This window comes from Mangifera indica, chromosome 3, assembly GCF_011075055.1.
Source record: "Mangifera indica cultivar Alphonso chromosome 3, CATAS_Mindica_2.1, whole genome shotgun sequence".
Taxonomy (NCBI): domain Eukaryota; kingdom Viridiplantae; phylum Streptophyta; class Magnoliopsida; order Sapindales; family Anacardiaceae; genus Mangifera; species Mangifera indica.
In genome coordinates this window covers 5,268,412-5,289,410 of record NC_058139.1, presented here as the reverse complement: position 1 = coordinate 5,289,410, position 20,999 = coordinate 5,268,412, and the positions used below count along the sequence as shown (strand labels likewise).

At 36.4% G+C, this 20,999-nt stretch overlaps 1 protein-coding gene and 1 pseudogene across 1 annotated transcript; both read left to right on the top strand.

Annotated features, from left to right (window-relative positions):
- Window positions 1-502: 502 nt before the first annotated feature.
- LOC123210604 (protein NUCLEAR FUSION DEFECTIVE 4-like) lies at window positions 503-2,925 on the top strand. Its single transcript, XM_044629067.1, has 2 exons — window positions 503-1,746; window positions 2,405-2,925. The coding sequence occupies exons 1-2, from the start codon at window positions 617-619 to the stop codon at window positions 2,847-2,849; spliced, it is 1,575 nt and encodes a 524-aa protein (XP_044485002.1). The 5' UTR covers window positions 503-616; the 3' UTR covers window positions 2,850-2,925.
- Window positions 2,926-9,271: 6,346 nt separating this feature from the next.
- On the top strand, window positions 9,272-20,048 carry LOC123210878 (annotated as a pseudogene).
- The last annotated feature ends 951 nt before the right edge of the window (window positions 20,049-20,999 follow it).

The following is a 20,999-nucleotide window of genomic DNA, read 5'->3' as shown; positions in this document are numbered from 1 at the left end:
ATCATTTAGATAACAAATTTTTTATATTTTTAAAATTATATTTTAACTATCAATAAAATTATGTATATAATTTTATATACAAATAATAAAATATTATCATATAATTATGTATTATTTTATTTTTAATTTAAAACTATTTAACTATATAATAATATATTATTATTTATATATAAAATTATATATAATATATGCATACTAAATTTTAGATATCTCGGTGTTCTAACACTGTTTCTATAAACAGGTGAAATAATAAGTTTGATCTTATATAACTAATATAATAGCGATGTAATTTAGGGTATCACGGTTTTAATAATATATTTTTCACACTTTAAGGAATCTTTGAATAAAAAAGAGGGATAATAATATTATAAATTTCGAGGGAATTTTTTTTTTTTATCCCCTGGTCATTTTCCTCATTTGCCGATCAAATTGAGCAGCTGATATCATGTTACATGTCATTCTCTGTACAATATAGCTGACTTTTTCAACTTCTCTTCACACATTGCTCTTTTTGCGGCCCTTTAGTTTTTTACATGCACAACAGAACAATTTACAACTTCTTAAATACCCATCACAACACTCTGTGCAATTTAGAACTTGATAATAACTTCCTGCCATGCCTAAAACCTTCCTTCAATGGCTGAGCTTGGTGGGGGCAGTATGGCTTCAATCCATAAATGGAACGAACACAAATTTCCCTGCTTACTCCTCCCAACTCAAAGCTCTTCTCTCCATGTCCCAGCTCCAGCTCAACAATCTTGCCTTCGCCTCAGACGCCGGCAAGCTTTTAGGTTGGATTCCCGGCATTGCAGCTGTTTATTTGCCCCTTTGGCTTGTTCTCATGATTGGTGCCTTTCTTGGTTTGATCGGTTACGGTTTGCAATATCTCTTCATTACACACCAAATCTCCTCTCTTTCATACGGGTATATTTTTTTACTCACTGTTGTGGCAGGAAATAGCATTTGTTGGATCAACACCGTTTGTTATGTTGTAACCATTAGAAACTTTCCAATAAATCGTCAAGTAGCTGTAGGAATAACAACTAGTTACTTAGGATTAAGTGCAAAAGTCTATACCGATATTGTTGATGGTTTATATTCTTCCCCAACAAAAAGAGCTAAATCTTATCTTCTTCTTAATTCCATCCTTCCTTTACTAGCTTGTGGCATAGCTTGTCCCCTGATTAGAGTTGTCAAAGTTGAAAAAAGTAAAAGAATGAGATATGGGTTCATTGTTATGTTTGCGATAACAATAGTTACCGGAATCTATGCCATTATTGGTAGCTTCAATTGGGTGACAAAAATATTATCGCCACTCAAGAATATGATTGGTATGGTAGTGTGCCTATTAGTCCCACTTGTTATTCCATTTGGAGAAAAGATTAGAGATGTTTTGGCGACAAAATGGCGTATAAATGGGGAGCCAAAAGTGCATAATTCTACAATAGAGGAGAATATGAGTGCGGTGAGTGTGGAGAATGGAGTAAAGGAAGACGAAGGAGATGTAACCGAGATAGATGTGATGGAGGAAATTGGGGTGAATTCGATGGTAAAGAGAGTAGAATTTTGGTTGTATTTTTTTGTTTATTTATTTGGTGCAACTCTTGGTCTTGTGTTTCTCAACAACTTAGGACAAATAGCAGAGTCTCGTGGGTTCTCCAGCACTTCTTCCCTCGTGTCTCTATCTTCTTCATTCGGATTCTTCGGCCGTCTCTTGCCATCTCTTTGCGACTACTTTTTCTCAAGGTAATTTCTTTGTCTCCGCTTCTCTTTTCTTCTCTTTTAATCCAAAAATCCCCGCTCTTGTTTCGCATATTGTTCCAAATTCCAGAAAAAGGAAAAATTAAAGGTTTTAATTAATGTCTGGTTACCTCCCATATCTCACATCTTTAGACACAGAGGTGATAAGTTTTAGTTTTATAAATATAGAGTACAAAAAATGGACAGGTTATTTTGAAGTAAATGGAAGAGCAGATGTGAGAGAGAGGTTGTTTGCACAATACAAAAGAACCAAAGTAAAAGATATAGACATAGGTGAAGTAAGCGCTACTATGTCAAACAGTAATTTTAGCTACAAAACAAGACATTCTTTAAATAAAAGAGCAAAAGTTCAAAATTTCTGACAAACTCTTGACTTTAGAGGTTGCATCTTCTGACGTGATCGATGAGTGGATTCATTTACTCATCTGTGAATCAACAAATGAACAAAAATTAAGAAGATGTTTGGTGGTGCATTTATTCATTTCAGTTTTGGTTAATATCTACTTCTGGTAGGCGTTTAATGAAAAACATAAAATATAGATAAACTATAATTTTTTTTGTGTGTGTGCGTGTGTATGCATAATAGACAAGGACGAATCATTTCAAGCACTAATTGTGTTTTTGTTTGTTTTATTTGCTTCAGGAGCAAGTATATGATTTCAAGCACAGGTTCAATAGTGGCATCAATGGCTCCAATGGCAGGAGCTTTCATGTTACTTCTCAACAGAACGGACGTGGCTCTCTACATAAGCACAGCCACCATAGGTGTTTGTACAGGAGCAATTACTTCCTTATCGGTAGCCACAACCACCGAGCTGTTTGGAGCCAAGAATTTCAGTTTGAACCATAACGTTCTGGTGGCAAATATTCCGATTGGCTCCTTTCTTTATGGCTACCTGGCCGCCTTTGTTTATCATAGAGAAGGCAATGGACAGGGCACATGCATTGGAATGGATTGCTATAGAAATACTTTCATTTTCTGGGGGTTTCTTTGTTTCTTTGGGACTTTCCTAGCTTTAATATTATATTTCCGTACAAGAAAATTCTACACACAGAGACATATCAGAAGATATACTAATATGGTATAAATATTTTCTGATGCAGGCACGGTATTTCTAAATTTTATAAGGAGAATATACGCATTTCTTTCTTTGTTTTTTTGGATAGATTTTGATATGCAGACATTTCTATGAATATCATCCACCAAATTGTATCTACACTAATATCCTATTGTTTCCGCAAACATAGGTTTTATATTATTAAGTTTAAACTCAAACTCGACATCTTTGGTTTGCGTAATTTATAAATTTAAAAAAATTTAATCTGAATTAATTAAAATTATAATATTTTAACTTAGATGGTATTTTTTAATTAATTTTTGTTCAATTATAATACCAAATCAAACACGATTTGATACTATAATAAAACTCAACTCAATTTTCTTTAAATCGGATCAAACTCAAACTTGATTTAAATGAATTCATCAAACTCAAATCGAAATTCAAGTTTAATTTTTTTAAATTAAATTAAATTCAAATTAATTTAAGCAAAACTTAATTTGACCCGAAGCCAGCCTATTCATGTGGTACAACCTCAATAGACTGATCACTAACATATGATTTCATACAGAAAGGGGAAATGTTCATTGCCACAAGTTATATATGAGTTCATACATGGTTGCGTGACATTCAATGCAAAGGCAATTTGAATAGCGATGTTAGCTTACCCAATTACATTAATGCCGTCCCAGCTACTGCCTTTCCAAGAATATTTAATTACAACATCAACCAAATAATTGTTTTCCCTTTCCCATTCAAGTTCGCATATATGTAAAAGACACGATGATATAGCAATATCATATGGACATATGTTAAATATATAGAATAGATAATAAATAATATATAATTATATAATTAAATATTATTTTATTTTTAATTTAAAATTGTTTAACTATATAATTATACATCATTTATATAAATATAATTTTATTAGTGGTGAAAATACACATGTAAATTGATTGATGTTTTCAGCATAGGAGATTAATTTTGAAACGTCAGGCATTGTCATAATAACGTTTACATCAAAGCTTATCTCAAAGTAACTTTCCTTTGGCCTCCTCGGTGGCATCTGCTAACGTCTTAAAATCGTCAAGAAAAGGGTCAAACCACATTTTTCTCATCAGTCTATCGGGAAAAAGTTACCCAAATTGCATATAAAATACAATACATGGATTAGATGTAGTGGTTATCGCTAATTCTTACAGGTCAATTATTTGACTGACAAATCCACAATTAAAATTGCATAATTACAATTTCATTAAATTAATTAACCTACACCAATCTCACAGATGTACTTAGACATCAACATGCCCACATTTCATTATCATATCATTTATCCAAGTGTCAAATCAACCCATTAACCCCGTAAATATTTTCATCTTTATATGATTAAAGGCATGAAATTTATATTTTATGTAAATCCAACAGACAATTAAATTAACTATTTATAATAATTACTTAATTGACATTATATTATTTCAACAAGTTCTCTTAATAAAGCATCGTGTTTATTAATACCGATCATAGCAATCGAGGGTTGATTTCATATAATATTTGTAGAATTTTTTAATCTCCAGCAGAATCAAACTTTTTTTTAAAAAAATTATTAAAATTTTCATATAATTTTTCAAGACCTCTGTGAAACATAAATTTTAACAATTTATAAATACTTTCATGTAATAATAATGCTGGTCCAGGCTAAAATTTAAGACCTGTCTTCCAGACGGTATTGGATACGATTAATTCTAGACCAGAATAGTATTATGAAAGCTACATATATATAAATTAAGTTGGAATTTAAAACAATTTTATATTTAAAAAAAAAAAAGTGATGCAAGGGTGATGTTTCTATTATCTCATGCTAACAACGGGATCAAAGTATCTCAATTTTATCTAAGAATTGGGACGGTTTCCAAATTAAGAAGCATAAAATTCGTAAGAATTTTACATTATAATAATTATTTACTTAATTTGATGATGATATTTAGTACGTAAGCCTTGAAAAATATTGGTTTTTTGCCGTGCCTAAATTTAATGCTATGTTTCTTCGTCTCCTGCTTGATTGCCTCCCCGAAGCACATGGAAGGTTTGGTCCTTTCCCAATGTAGATTTCTTGAGAAAAAAATATTATTTCAACGTCTGCACCGGCTCATTTAAGAAAGCATAACGACTTTGAATTACAAATTCAACAACTATATTTAATTATCTTACCTTCCATTGCGCGTTTATTCATATCAACGATTGGACGGCTGAGAGAGAACAATCTTAATCAATGTAACCAACCTTAAAGCGTAGAAGGCTAAAAACAGGACTGATGTAAGTGATTTATTTTATATTTTTTACACGGTTTTAATGTGTAATGGAAATTGGACCCGAAGATGGTGCATGTTGAGTTGTCTTGTTCTGCGGAGTGATTTCTGGTTAAGTCGTTTTAGTCCACGAATCAGTGACTAAGGACCAGTCAAGTCAATGAGTCTGCACAGAAAGTGGACCGTTGGGTTGGGGCTGGAAATTCATGGTCATGTGATGCTCAAGTCAGCACCACGCATTTACATTGTCATTCACAAACAGAAATTTGGTTGGACACAGTCAACAAGGGAACGAGGCCCCACGTTTTTAACAACGCAAGGGAATGGAAACCCATCCCTTTTCCTCGTTTTATTCGTTTCATGTGCGTACACCGCGTTCCCTAAAAATAGGGGAATGACTTTCCTCGGAGGGGCAAAGACTGGACAAAAATGTCCAGCTCGAACACTTGAGTATTAGTCCTTCCAGGGATGGCGATTTGTTGATCTGGACAAATTTAAATTTCTTAGGACTGTGAGAGCTCACTCACGTCACGCATGATAGTTAGGATTAGATTCGAATCAAATTAATTTGAGCTCAGTTTGATCGAACTCAAAATGAGCCGGTCTTAGTCAAGTTCAAACTCGAGCTCGAACTGTTTGTTAGATTTTTTAATTAAAATTTTTGATACAAAACGACATCATTTTGATCAATATGTATTAAAACGACGTCATTTTGATAATGAAAAATGAGGCGAATGGAATTCGAATCAAATTCGAGTTTGGTTTTCACGAGCTCAACAAACTCGAGCTCGAACTCGAGCCAAGTATATATGAACCAAGCCGAGCTCGAATCCAACCCTAATGGTAGCCTCGTCTTTCGTCGTCCATGCTGGCATGAAAGGGCCTGTGATGGACAGTGTTTAGAAGAGTGAATTGATTTTTCCAACCCATCTTTATTTAAAACACTTTTTCACCTAGTGTAAATAATATTTTATAATTAAAAATTAAGTATAAATAATATTTTTCACTCAATTAAATTTTGTAAATGAAACAACAATATTAGAACATAAAAATATCATTTTATCTTAATAATTAATTTTACAAAAAGTTCATATAACTCTATATTAACAAAAATTAAAAATTATCTTTTAAATATTGATATTATATAAAAAGTTTATTATATCCATTTCTTTTTCACCTTTACCCCATTCTTTCTCTCTTATAGATAGTGGTTTTTCATAAAATCATATATCATGAAATGAACTATAATTTTTAAAATATTATGAGACTTTTTGAAAAATCTGAAAGTATTTTTGGAAATTCAAAAAAGTTTAAGAGTCTTTTGAAAAATTTCGAAATATCAGTATAATAGTTAAAAAAAAACAATTACATCCTCAAAGAATTGAATATAATTCAATAAATTATAAGTATAAATGTCATATTACAATTATTAGAGTGATATAATAATTTCAAAATATATAAGGGTTCAAAAAATTTTAGACATTAATTTATGAGTTTTCAAACATTTTTAAGGGTTAAATTATCATGCTTACAACTTTTGAGCTTGACACAAAGTTGTTGTTTTTATTTTTTTTAAGAATTAATGAATGGTAAAATTACTATTTCGTTTTTATGTCATTAGTTTTTGTTTTTTTTTAAATAGAGTTTTAGTTTAGATAAAAAATTTTATTTATGCCAACCATGATGAAAAGGTGTATTTAGGTTAACCCTTAGGTGGGAAAATGTTATTTACTCTATTTAGAATCATATAAGACTTCTTTGCACGTCATAACGAAAGATGATGGTTTGATTTTAAAAATTAAATTCTTATATTAGCTGCATTGTAGTAAAGAATTTTTTGGACATAAACAGAGATAGAAATGATTATGAAGACAAAAACAATCATCAAAAGTAGAAAAAAGGGAGAATTGGGATATGTCCCCATCTTGTACCTATTTTAAAATATAATTTAAAAAAATATTCATTATATTTTATTTATCATAGTATAATTATTATGGTAGTGATGAAGTGGAGGGGACGAAGAGTTGGCAAGGAAAGGAATCAGAAGAATCATTCATTTGTAGGGGATGAGAATTTCCTATAACCCCTGCTGTAAAACCGAAAATATATCCCACAAGAACACAGGGATGGGACATCCTGGCCCCTGCCCTTCCCATTGTATTCATACTATATTTTTCTAAAATAAAAATGAAGCGTTTTTAAGAAAAAAAGATTGGCTCTTATATGCTTGTTAATTAATTGTTTTTGCACTTGTTTATGAATAAACATGTTATTTATTTTAATCAGAGTTCTGAAAATGCAATTGGTCAAATCGCCGTGAAGCAAAGGAGAGATAGAGGCTTGGTTAATCAGAAAAGAGGGGTTGAGGTTGGGTTAATCAGAACAAAAAGGATGGTAAAGGAAAATGATGAGACATATGTGGTGAAGCAAAGGAGGCCACAAATGGTGAGGCAAGAGAAAGAAGTCTTTGTTTCCCATCAAAGTGATATAGGTGGTTGCGTTAGTTAGTGTGGGGGTAGCGACATTTTTGTTGGTACGGTGTTCGATCAAAGCAACTAATGCCTCTTGTTGATCCTCTCTACTGTTCTCTCCACCGTTTTCTTCTTCATCATGCTTCTGTTTTTTTTAGAAAAAAAAAACCTTGCTCATTTGCATTGTGTTGGCTTCCTTCTCTCCGTTTGTGTTTGGTGTAGTGGCACGGTTAGCTGCATTAGTTTGGTGTGGGAGGCAGTGGCAGTCCTCCTGAATTCATTCTATTGTCATTCTTTCTTGTAAATAAGGATGTAATAAAAACCCTATATGCAATTTTTTTTTTTCTCACATCCCTACTGTCATAAGTAGATATAGCAATTCATGGGCTCAATTTGTGTTTGTATTGTGTCATTTTCAGGTTTGGGTCAGAAGACACTTAACTCAAATCTTGTCTATATTAGAACTGTAGCGAAAATATTCAATTTGAATACAACCTAAAGTATGAACATGTTGACAAGATATACTCGAATTTGAGTGTACAAGAATCTAGTCGTGTTTATCGAAACACAACTTGTTTCATCCTCTTTAAGTTAAAAAGTTGGATGAGAAACTTAAAGCGACTGAAAATCTTCTCGAACATAAGGTTGGCTGAGGTCTAAAAATTTTGTGTCTGTATTGCCTGATTTTGTGAAAATAAAGCATCAAACTATTTTGTTCAATTATGATGCAATACATAGTCTGGAAATCGAAAGTCTGGCAAATGAGAAAGAGAGTTGCAATGGCTGCTCAATATGTTGCCAAAGTACTCTTACAAGGGTGCATGCGAATCTAAAAAATGATGATTCTGTTCCTATTGAGTTTGTTTTCGCTCCTTTGGAGGCAGAGGTTAAGATACATAAAAATGAACTATGGCATGAATATGACAAAGAGGAATGTTTGGTATCGAATTAATAAGACAAAAAATGAATGTGTGTGCGCCTGTGTTTACGCATTTTCTGGTGCTGCAAGGACTTATCTTTGGGAAAACTAGAGAAAAAACGAAGAGTTCACCTTGACAATCTTTGAAGAAGCGAGAAATTAGAGAAGAACAAATCCGAAGAAGAAGAGTTCGGCGGTTGGCTGATGATCGGCTCGCGTTGGTCGACTGGTGGCTGGTTCGCTTTAGTAAGCCGATGATCACTAGGGTTGAAGCTGGAGACAGTAAGAGATTGGAGAGGAGCCTCGTTGCATGCATATTAGGGTTTAGGGTTTTGGTTAAAAAAAAAACCTGCTTCACGGACAAGTTAATCCGAGCAGGATCCACGATAGAATTTGTATAAAAAATCATTTATCTAAATTTTTTTCAAATCTCAAAATCTGATCGTGTCGAACAAATCAAATCCCAACTATAATAACTGCGGTAAATCAAATTTTAATTTTAATGTACCGAATCCAATATTCCTTCTTAGAAATCCCAAGCTCACAATACTCAAATTATCCTGGGGTTTTCCTAAACTCATTTTGTAGTTAATTAGGTGCCTTGCTTCACGCACAATCTACTTTCTTCTCTCCCTTCTCTGTAAGCTCTTCTTCGTTAAACCCTGTAACCTTACTATAGCTCCCCACATCTCTACAACGTCATCTCCGAGACGACGTCGTTCTCCACACTTCACACTCATCCCACCACCATGAACCACTGCCCTTCTGTTCCTCAAACCTTCTTCGCTCCGTTTAACGCTTCACTCTCTCCCTAAACGCCGCCGTTTCAAGGTCTCTTTCCCGCACAATTCCGCCGCTCAATCATCGCCTTCTACGTCCGCCACCACTTTCTCCGATATTATTGGACCTAGAAAGGAGCTCGGGGGGATTCAGCCTATCGTCGATAAACTCTCACAAGCTGTGAGGCTAGCAACGTCAGCGTTTGTCATTGCAGGCGCTATCGTCCCCGGGTTAAAATTAGGCTTTCGGTTCGGTGGCTCGAGGAATGTTGCCATTGGTGGCGCCGTCATTTTGGGGGCTGCTGGCGGGGCTGTGGTGTACGGATTGAATTCGGCCGTTCCTGAAGTTGCAGCGAAGCGATTACATGATTACGTGGCGGGTTGTGATGATCCTACTGCTGTGAAGAAAGAGGATATTGAAGCAATTGCAAACAAGTCAGTTCATTTATCGTTTTTAATTTGATTTTAATTGCTGATTAGTTTTTACTTTAATGTTGTTGATAATACTGTGTTCACATCACACTGAAAAGTTTTTGGGTGGAACGGGCCACCTCAATGCACTGATACCCTATATAATCTCATTGCATATGCATTAATTTTTTGTTATCTCCTGCTAGTCACCTCTCTAAATGGTTAATTTTAAAATAAATGAGTCCATAGTGATATTTATATTGAGCGGACGCACAGATGACTTCCACTGATGTTACACATCTGGTATTCTAATTCAATAAAATCTCTTTACCTCTCTCTCTATATATATTTACTTTAAAAATAATCTATCATGGTGATGATTAAATGAAGGAAGAAAAACTAAATGTATATGTGGTAAGATGTCATCGGACGCATCTTTGGATGACTTGGAATGTCTGCCCTAACCAAACTTTTTTTATGTTCTCATGTTTTGTCTATCTTCATTTACTGATTGTTCTTAAATGTTTAATATTTTGGGTATAGTGTGAGCAAACAAAATAAGGCTTTCAATGCAGAGCTCTGTGACAAATACTGCCGGTGAGTTATGAGAAAAGTTTTGTCGGTTTTACGTGTGTAAGGATATCACTCTGTGTACGTTTAGTTAATTTTATTTTTTTTTTGTGAATTTTCTTTAGGTTTGTGACTTCTGTTTTTCCTTCGGGAAGTGAAGATCTTAAAGGTGATGAAGTTGAAAAAATTGTTAAATTTAAAAGTGCCTTGGATATTGATGATCCAGATGCAGCTGCCATGCACATGGAGGTATACTCTTGTTATTTATTGATAACTAAGTGAAAGAGTTAGTATAATATTGGTTAAACTCTTTTCTTCAAATTGCGGTTTGTATTGTTGGCTTCCAGATCGGTAGGCGAATTTTTAGGCAAAGGCTCGAAGTCGGAGACGGTGATGGTGACATTGAACAGCGTCGGGTAATTCACTTGTAATTCCTTTAGTCTGGATAATTTTTAGTGGTGCAAACATGTTGTTATATGAGAGTTCCTTTTTGTGGAGAAATGGGGCTTGACCATTATTAGCGAGTTTCCAGTGCAGGCATTTCAGAAGCTGATTTATGTTTCAACACTTGTTTTTGGGGAAGCATCATCTTTTCTTTTACCTTGGAAGCGTTCACTGATTCCCAGGTATTAAATTATAGTATTATACATTTATTAACTTTTGTGTGTTATTTGTTTGCTTATACCTTTTTATTTGATCCAATTGCCAAGTGGTTTTGAATTTATTGAATAATGCCATTTAGCTTCATCAGAAGTTGCAACAATATATAATACTTTTCTCTGACATCTTTTCTTCCAGGTTGAGATTGCAGTTCGTGAAAATGCCAAACGATTGTATGGTTCTAGGCTAAAATCAGTTGGCACAGGTAAATTGAATCATACTCTTTTAAGGTCTTTATCAGTAAGGGTTGCGTTGCCTTAGCTGATCTTGACATATAAGTGCTAAAATTTCGGACAGTGTCTTTTAATTTTTGCATCTAGTTGGTTTGTGGTTGACTATAGTTTTAGATATCAACATTGCTTCTTGGTTGTTTACAAGTGATTATATTTTTGGTTATGTTTCCCTTTTTAGCACTATCAAACTGATTACTTGTGCAGTTACATTTGAACGTTGTAGGGGATAGTCAGATCATAGTATTGTGTTGTTTTAAGTCTGATACACCCTATAAGAGCTCAACTCTTTCCGTAATAATTAAATACATGCTGCAGGCTAATTAGATTCAAAATTCTTATTTTCAGATGTCGGCGTAGAACAACTAGTGAGCCTTAGAGAAGCACAACATCTGTACCGTCTTTCTGATGATGTGCCTTCTTCACACTTGTTTTTTTATAAACATATTAAAGCAGTTTTATGATTGTTCTTTTTTTTTTTTTTTTTTTTTCTATTTTGAATATTTCAGCTCGCTAAAGATTTGTTTAGGGCATATATGCGGAAGTTGGTTGAGGAGAATATTTTAGCGGCACTCAATATACTCAAATCCCGAGCAAGAACAGTGTATGAATACTTTTATATGACTCTGCTGCTGCTGTATAATCATTATGTATTCTAGATCACGTAGGGCTTTTTTTCATGGAGTATGCGCGTACAATTTTCCTTCTGTGCATTTGGAAGATTTCATTCATAGTTCTGCTCAGCAACAACTGTGAATTCTTGTCCTTGTTTTGGATTTGGTTGGAAGTTTTGAATTGCAGTTACAGTAATGATTTACTATCAGTTGTCTTTGTGCTAATTTAATAGTGAAATATGAATCTCCAGTAAGGGAATTGCGCAGGTTGTGGAAGAACTTGATAAGGTACTGGCATTTAATAACTTGTTGATCTCTTTAAAAGAGCATCCAGATGCACGTCACTTTGCACATGGCATTGGACCCGTATCTTCAATAGGTAGGCTGAATTTTTTGACTGTGTTTGACACATTCGATATCCATTAGCTATCATTAATACAAATTCTGGTGTTAGGTGGTGAGTTTGATGGTGACAGAAAGATGGATGATTTGAAGCTCCTCTACAGAGCATATGCCACAGATGCTTTATCTAGTGATCGCCATTAGCTATCATTAATACAAATTCTGGTGTTAGGTGGTGAGTTTGATGGTGACAGAAAGATGGATGATTTGAAGCTCCTCTACAGAGCATATGCCACAGATGCTTTATCTAGTGGTCGCATGGGAGAAAACAAGGTGTATAAACCTGTCTTGCGAGTGTTTTTTTATTACTCAACTGCAAGTTTTTTACTTTAAATTAAAACAATTTGATGTTCTTAGGAGTCAATTTTTTCTCTTGGAAACTCACTGCTAAAGTATAGAACCATTTAAAAGTTTTCCTGGTTGCTTTGAAATTTTGGGACATGCAGTCCTTATAAATAAAATTGTTTTGTACCTTGTGCGTCTCATTTATTCTCAGCATATTTGCTACAAGTTTCTTTGTATGCCATACCTGTGCGTGCATCCGTGGTGGGCTTTCTTTGTGTATGTGTATATGATTAATATACATTGATTAATGGTAATATGTTCGCAAAATTAAACTGACCTCTAAAAAATTTCAACCGTGGTTTTTGGAAAATGCTGCTCTTCGATGGATTAAATAGTGTGTTGCCTCAACATTTATTTCTGTGCTCTTAAGTGTTCTTGTACTGGATCATTTAACTTGCTGTTGACATGTTGTGTTTGTATTTAGAAACTCATTGTTTTTAGTTTGCATAACCTGCTATTTCTTTTCCATTTTTGTTTTTGCTAGATTGCTGCATTGAGTTAATTGAAGCATATATTTGGTTTGGGTAAAAGAGAGACAGAGGCCATTACACTTGATATTAGCTCAAAGGTATATTGATAGAGGCCTAATTACCAAAGTTTATTTCCGCAGGCCCAAGAAGAGAATAGAGCAAGCAGACCCAGATTCAGAAGAAAGGATGAAACTCTCAGCTGAAGATTCCAGGATGGACATGATGGAGGGCAATCTGGAAATTACAGAAGCTGATCTGGAGCAGAATAAGCTTGGCCATTCAGCTGTGACCACTTGGCAGTTTATGAGTGGGCAGGAGGCAGAATTCGGTTAAGGAAAATCATGCTTTTATAGGGCAGCAGAAAAAGGAGAAGGCAGTCTGGTTTTTCCATGAAAATAATGTATTGAAGTTTGTTAAGAAGAAGGAGGGATCTGGCTCTCAAATTCCAGAATTAGCAGTGTTTATTTTCCTTGTTTATTATGTCCATTTACTTTGAGTTGTATTGCCCTGCTTCATTGTTCTAAGTTTAGTTGTGAAGAACTTGGTGTAAACTTTTGCTTGATGAATGAATGAATGGGATTGGACTGCATTGTCTAATAGCTGGATTGAGTTCATTTTTATTGATTGAGTCCTTATTATTTAAACTGAATGTTGCATATTGAAATCTGGAAATTTTACAGAATTCATTCTTTCACTTATTTGGGTTAGAAGAAATTGAAGCTTGAGCAGGGAAGGTTGCCGACCAAACAGGTACGCAATAAACTTGGTATCATAGCCACTCGTTTTCAGCATTTGTTTGAGGAACCCACTGGGTTACCGCCATGCCGAATACATGATCATGCCATTCGTTTGTTTGATGGAGTCGCACCGCCTAATGTCCGACCTTATCGGTATCCTCATCACCAGAAGACTGAAATTGAGAGACAGGTTCGTGAAATGCTTCATGCTGGAATTATTCGCCCAAGCCACAGCCCATTCTCCAGTCCTGTTCTTCTGGTGCAAAAGAAGGATGGTGGCTGGCGTTTCTGCATTGACTACCGCGCCCTCAACAAAATTACCATTTCAGATAAGTTTCCTATTCCTGCTATAGATGAGCTGTTAGATGAGTTATCTGGTGCTACAATCTTCACCAAACTTGATTTGAAATCTGGCTACCATCAAATCAGAATTATTGATTCTGATATTGAGAAAACAGCCTTCCGGACACATAACGGCCATTACGAGTTTCTGGTCATACCCTTTGGGCTGTCCAACGCCCCTGCCACTTTTCAGGCCCTCATGAATGAAGTCTTTCGGGCCTATTTACGGCAGTTTATTCTTGTCTTCTTCGATGATATTTTGATTTACAGCAGCACTTTATCTGCTCACTTGCACCATCTCAGTTTAGCTTTGCAGCTTCTTTCCGACCATCACCTACTCTTGAACAGAAAAAAATGTTCCTTTGGGGTTTCTCGCTTGGAGTACTTGGGCCACATAATTTCAGCTGAAGGTGTAGCTGTTGATCCTCAAAAGATTCAGTATATGATTGATTGGCCACAACCTCGCGATATTACGGCACTTCGAGGGTTCTTGGGACTTACAGGCTATTACCGTCGCTTTGTACGCCACTATGGACAAATTGCAGCCCCATTGACACAGCTGTTGAAAAAGAACTCTTTCCACTGGAATGAAGACTCTATAGTAGCATTCGAGAGGTTGAAGGCAGCCATGACTACTGTTCCAGTTCTTGCCATGCCTGATTTTACCCAACCTTTTCTAGTTGAGACGGACGCTTCTTCCACAGGCGTCGGGGCTGTTCTTATGCAGGGGGGTAGGCCTATTTCTTTTATGAGTCAGACTCTCTCCCCTAGAAACAAAGTAAAGTCAGTTTATGAACGTGAATTAATGGCCATTGTGTTAGCCTTGCAAAAGTGGCGTCACTATCTATTGGGGAAGCATTTTATTGTCCGCACCGATCAAAAGAGTTTGAAACATTTAATGAATCAAACCATCATTAGTGGAGAGCAACAACGATGGGTGATGAAACTACTTGGCTTCGATTTTGAGATTCAGTATCGACCGGGAATGGAGAACAAAGCAGCTGATGCCTTGTCCAGATTACCAGAAGCCTCTCTTTCTTTACACTCCATTTCAGCCGGCCATTGGATCGAGGGGGAAGTGATTGATCAAGAGGTTCGCTCCGACAACCGGTATAAACAAATCATTCAGCAGCTCCTACAGGACCCCTCCAGCCACACCAATTTCTTATTAAAGAATGGGACTCTGTTTTACAAAAACAGGTTGGTGATACTTTCCTCTTCTGCCCTACTTCCAACCTTGCTTCGGGAATTCCATTCTTCACCTTTCGGTGGCCATACAGGTTTTTTTCGCACTTATAAGAAAATAACAGCAGTTTTTTATTGGGTTGGCATGAAAAAGTGTATTAGAGATTTTGTAGCCCACTGTGAAATCTGCCAAAGAAACAAGTATCAAGCCATGAGCCCTGCAGGCCTCTTACAGCCTCTTCCCGTCCCTGATAAAGTTTGGGAGGACATATCTATGGACTTCATTGGGGGTCTTCCAAGAACGAAAAAGGGAGATACCATTTTGGTGGTAGTGGACCGATTGACCAAATACAGCCATTTCCTCGTGCTCTCCCACCCATATACGGCCAAAGAGGTGGTTGCCTTATTTGGTAAAGAGATAGTTAGGCTTCATGGTTACCCGCGTTCGATCGTGTCAGATCGCGATCACCTATTTATGAGTCAATTCTGGGGGGAGTTTTTTCGTTCCGTGGGTACAACCCTCAAGTTCAGCAGTGCATATCATCCACAATTTGACGGACAAACTGAAATTGTCAACCGTGGCCTTGAAACATATCTCCGATGCTTTTGCTCTCAACAACCAAAGGATTGGGTTAAATGGATCACTTGGGCGGAGTATTGGTATAATACCACCTTCCATAGTTCTCTTGGGATGACTCCCTTCAAGGCTTTATATGGGAGAGATCCCCCAACACTCTTTCGGTGGGGTACCGAAGCCTCCAAAATTGATGAGGTTGACACTTTTCTACAGCAAAGAGATGCCATTCTGCTTGAGTTGAAATAGCAGCTCTATAAAGCCCAAGATAGGATGAAACGTCAAGCCGATTTGAAACATCGTGAGCTCCACTTTGAAGTTGGTGAGCAAGTGTTCCTTAAAATTCAACCTTATCGTTTCAAAACTCTTGCTAAGAAGCTCAATGAAAAATTGAGCCCTCGCTTTTATGGTCCTTATGTCATCATTGAAAAGATTGGTTCGGTTGCCTACCGTCTTGCTTTACCTTCCACGAGTAAAATCCATCCGGTTTTCCACGTGTCACAGTTAAAAAGGGTCTTAGGGGCTGCTATACAGCCACAACCTCTGTCTGGCTGCCTTTCGGGGGACTTAGAATTGCAATTACAGCCGGAAGCTTTATTGGATACTCGTTATTCAAAAACTGGTCACCTGCAGGTCCTCATCAAATGGCATTCTCTTCCGGACTGTGAGAACTCTTGGGAGGATTACATCGCTTTACGGGATTGCTTTCCCGAATTTCACCTTGAGGACAAGGTGCGTCTCCGGGGGGGGGGGGGGGGGGGGGGGGGGGGGGGGGGGGTGGGTATTGATAGAGGCCTAATTACCAAAGTTTATTTCCGCAGGCCCAAGAAGAGAATAGAGCAAGCAAACCCAGATTCAGAAGAAAGGATGAAACTCTCAGCTGAAGATTCCAGGATGGACATGATGGAGGGCAATCTGGAAATTACAGAAGCTGATCTGGAGCAGAATAAGCTTGGCCATTCAGCTGTGACCACTTGGCAGTTTATGAGTGGGCAGGAGGCAGAATTCGGCTAAGGAAAATCATGCTTTTATAGGGCAGCAGAAAAAGGAGAAGGCAGTCTGGTTTTTCCGTGAAAATGATGTATTGAAGTTTGTTAAGAAGAAGGAGAGATCTGGCTCTCAAATTCCAGAATTAGCAGTGTTTATTTTCCTTGTTTGTTATGTCCATTTACTTTGAGTTGTATTGCCCTGCTTCATTGTTCTAAGTTTAGTTGTGAAGAACTTGGTGTAAACTTTTGCTTGATGAATGAATGAATGGGATTGGACTGCATTGTCTAATAGCTGGATTGAGTTCATTTTTATTGATTGAGTCCTTATTATTTAAACTGAATGTTGCATATTGAAATCTGGAAATTTTACAGAATTCATTCTTTCACTTATTTGGGTTAGAAGAAATTGAAGCTTGAGCAGGGAAGGTTGCCGACCAAACAGGTACGCAACATATATCGTAAACAACTTAGCCAGGCTTTCTAGTGGTGATTTTGGAGCTGCTAATAGCAAAGCAGCTTTTCTTCAAAATCTCAGCTGTGAATTGCATTTTGATCCAGAGAAGGCCAGTGATACTCATGATGGTAATGAACTCTGTTGAAAACCTACTAATGCCCTTTACCTGCTGTGATTGATGGAATTTGAGTTTCCACAGATTTTATGATGTCGAAAAGGAGAAAAGGAAAAGTATTCAGAGATATATTCTGCTTCTGCATAATGTCTTTGCCAATGCATTATGTATTAGTTTCACGTGTCTACTTTCTTTTCAGAAATCTACAGGCAAAAGCTTCAGCAATATGTAGCTGTTGAGGTTACGAGTCATGCTATGCATTCCTCAAAAAACTGCTGAAGCAGCTCATGAAGATACCTGTGGCAGTTTGTTTGAAAAGGTTACATTGCCTTTTCTTCTTATTCTCTTGTTTTTCAAGAATCCGATACATAATAGCTGTTTATGATTTTTCTGTTATATTGTATGGTAGGCTACCTAATAAGGCATCTCTATATCTGTATATCTTTTTTAATTAGTCCAGAATAGTACCACTTTTTACCATGTTGTGATGAGTCACTACAGTGCAGTTAAATGTACATGTTCGCTAAAAGTATGCTATTTGTCCTTTTTATTAGTCAGTTATTTTCAGAAAGACGTCTTCACCAGTATGCATTCTATATTGCTGCGTATTATCTTGCACTATCTGTTTATTGTAGATGTTTGATGTAAACTCACTCACATGTATGCCCTAATTATTAGTTTTCTTAGTTTATATCGAATAGAATGTAAACTTTTTCTTGAAAAGATTCACATGTAACTGAGTTTGTAGAATTTTTTATTTAATTGTATTTAATTTTTACTTTTAATTTGCCCTTACTTTAGCAACCTAAGTAGCAGGGACTTGGATTCTTGCCATTCATGTTGCTGAGATAATTCAGTCCTGCAAATTTATGTGATTGACTTTTCCAGGTTGTAAAGGATGCAGTTGCCTCAGGTGTTGACGGTTATGATGCTGATGTTAAGAAAACAGTAAGAAAGGCTACGCATGGCTTGCTGCTAACGAGGGAGGCTGCCATGGTTATTGCTAGCAAAGCTGTAAGTATACTACTCGATCGCCCAGTTGTGAATTTATGAAAACAATTCAACTTGTTTCCAACTTCTACAAAATATTTTCTACTTGTCAATGCAGGTCCGAAGGATTTTCTTGAACCATATAAAATGATCACAGGCGGCTGAGATGACAGCTTTCAACACCTTAGTCGTGACGGAGTTGCTGGCAGATATTAAAGGAGAAGTTTCTGATACTTCACAAGAAGAACCTATTAAAGAGGAAGAACAACAAATTGATGAGGAGGAGGAAGAATGGAAGTCCCCTCAGACACTCAGGAAGATTAAACCTAGCAAGGAACTTTCTGAAAAGTTGGGGAAATCTGGACAGACAGAAATAACTTTGAAAGATGACCTCCCTTATAGAGACTGAACTGATCTTTACAAGACATACTTGCTTTATTGTCTAACAGGATAAGTCACTAGGATTCCCTTTTGTGTGCAGATCACTACAAAAAAGGATGACTCAGAGTATGATCTGCTAAATCAGCTTGGTGGGATTCTCGGTTTGACTGCCAAGGAGATTGTAGATGTTCACGGGGCCTGGCTGAGCAGGCTTTTAGGCAGCAGGCTGAAGTGATTTTAGCTGACGGACACTTGACTACTACAAAAGCAAGTTGTCCGTACCAGTTCTAAGGCCAGGGTTGAGCAGCTCAATGAGGTGCAAGAGCAAGTTGGCCTGCCTTCAGAATATGCTCAAAAAATAATAAAAAACATAACTACTGCAAAAATGGCAGCTGCAGTTGAAACAGCCATCAGTCAAGGGAGACTTAATATAAAGCAGATAAGAGAACTGAAGGAAGCAAGTGTTGATTTGGACAGCATGATCTCTGAGAGCTTGCGAGAGAACCTCTTCAAGAAGATCATGGATGACATCTTTTCATCAGGGACTGGAGAGTTTGATGACGAAGAAGTCTATGAGAAAATTCCGGCGGACCTTAAAATTAATGCAGAGAAGGCTAAAGAGGCTGTCCATCAGCTTGCACAAACTAGATTATCAAACTCCCTAATTCAGGCTGTTTCACTGCTAAGACAGAGGAATCGACAAGGAGTGGTATGATGCTAATTTATGAGCTCGTTCTGTGATATGTCTATGTTTGCTTTCCCTGTATTAATTAGAAATGCTTGTGAAATTCATGTATGCCCAAGTTGAGAAATCGTTATATTTTTGTAGGCTTCATCCCTAAATGACTCGCTGGCTTGTGACAAAGCTGTGCCTGCCGAAACATTGTCTTGGGATATGCCAGACGAGCTAGCTGATCTGTTTGATTTATACATGAAGAGTGACCCAGCATCAGAAAAACTGTCTCGCTTGCAGTATCTTCTGGGTATAAGTGATTCAACAGCTGCAACATTCCGGGATATAGGCGACTCATTGCTCTTTGTTGGAGCTGAGGAGGAAAAATTAGTATTTTGAGGATGTTAAGAAATAAGTGTTGGGCAAACTTTAAGAGATAAGCAGCCTTCTAGTTGTCTTAATTTTATGTTGAGAAGTGAAAGGGGAAGATTGCTGTAGTGTGAGGAAAAAGCGTTATTACAACTTTACAAGTTTGGGAGGTATTTTTGTTAATAAGATATGCTTATATAAATAATGCTTATCAACTATCAAGTTATTATTTTGCTTCAACTTTATTATTCTTTTTTATAATACAATTTAAATTCTTCGATTAAAACTAGCACATCTAATTAGTCTCACAATTGTTCACCTTGTCACTGTACTCCATCTTTTACAATTTAGTGACAAAAGTATTCCTTAATAAAAGCATTCCATTTTCTCTAATTCCATCTTCACTCAATATTTACTTCTAAAAACCTCAATATATCTTCTTCACTTTCTTAACTTAATCTTTACTTCTGAAGTTGGACAAATAGAAAAGGTGGAGGTTCATAAATATACTTCAGCAGAATGAATGAGATGAAGTTAAAAAAGTTTTAAAACGTTTATGCCTTTTTAATCGGAAAATTTGATCCAATTTTCCCTCACTTTATTGCAAAACCAGTTTAACATCCACAAAAAAATTCGGATGAAGTGTAGAGACAGCGGAGAAAGCAAATAAAGAGGAGCGAGGTAAGCAAATGCAAAAACTCAAAACTACATAAAAGCAGTTGGAACTATGGGAAATCGCGAATAGACAACACCAAGAGTATAAAAATAAGATTAAATGGGTTGGCCCGACATGGCTTGGTGATGAGCCCGCTTTCGACAATTGACAACACTCAACAATCCAATTTGGGGATTGCAGTGTGGAACTCCTTTTTCCAGTCGATGACACTCAACAGTTGACAATGCTCAACTCTCGACTCATGACGTCATGACTTGATTTTGCAGGACACACCCATCATTCACACTTGAGTCGACGATAGAACAAATTGAGATGAAATGTTTAGGGGATTGATCTAGTTAGGACAAAGATTTGGGATGTGTTAAATAATTGTGGCTTATATTCTTAAGTTACTGCACTTAAAGTTTCAAGATTGATAGAATGGAAGTTTCATCAGAAAGAGAATGACAGTTTCAAAACAAGTTTGTTTCAAGTAAGGAAAGGTCGTTCCAAGCATCATACAAGAGAAGAAGGAT

What these genes read in the sequence shown, in the direction of transcription:
- LOC123210604 (XM_044629067.1), top strand. Translation starts at nt 617, where the DNA reads ATGCCTAAAACCTTCCTTCAATGGCTGAGCTTGGTGGGGGCAGTATGG. An exon ending in TGCGACTACTTTTTCTCAAG is followed by an intron (nt 1,747 to 2,404) that starts GTAATTTCTTTG and finishes TATTTGCTTCAG; the next exon opens with GAGCAAGTATATGATTTCAA.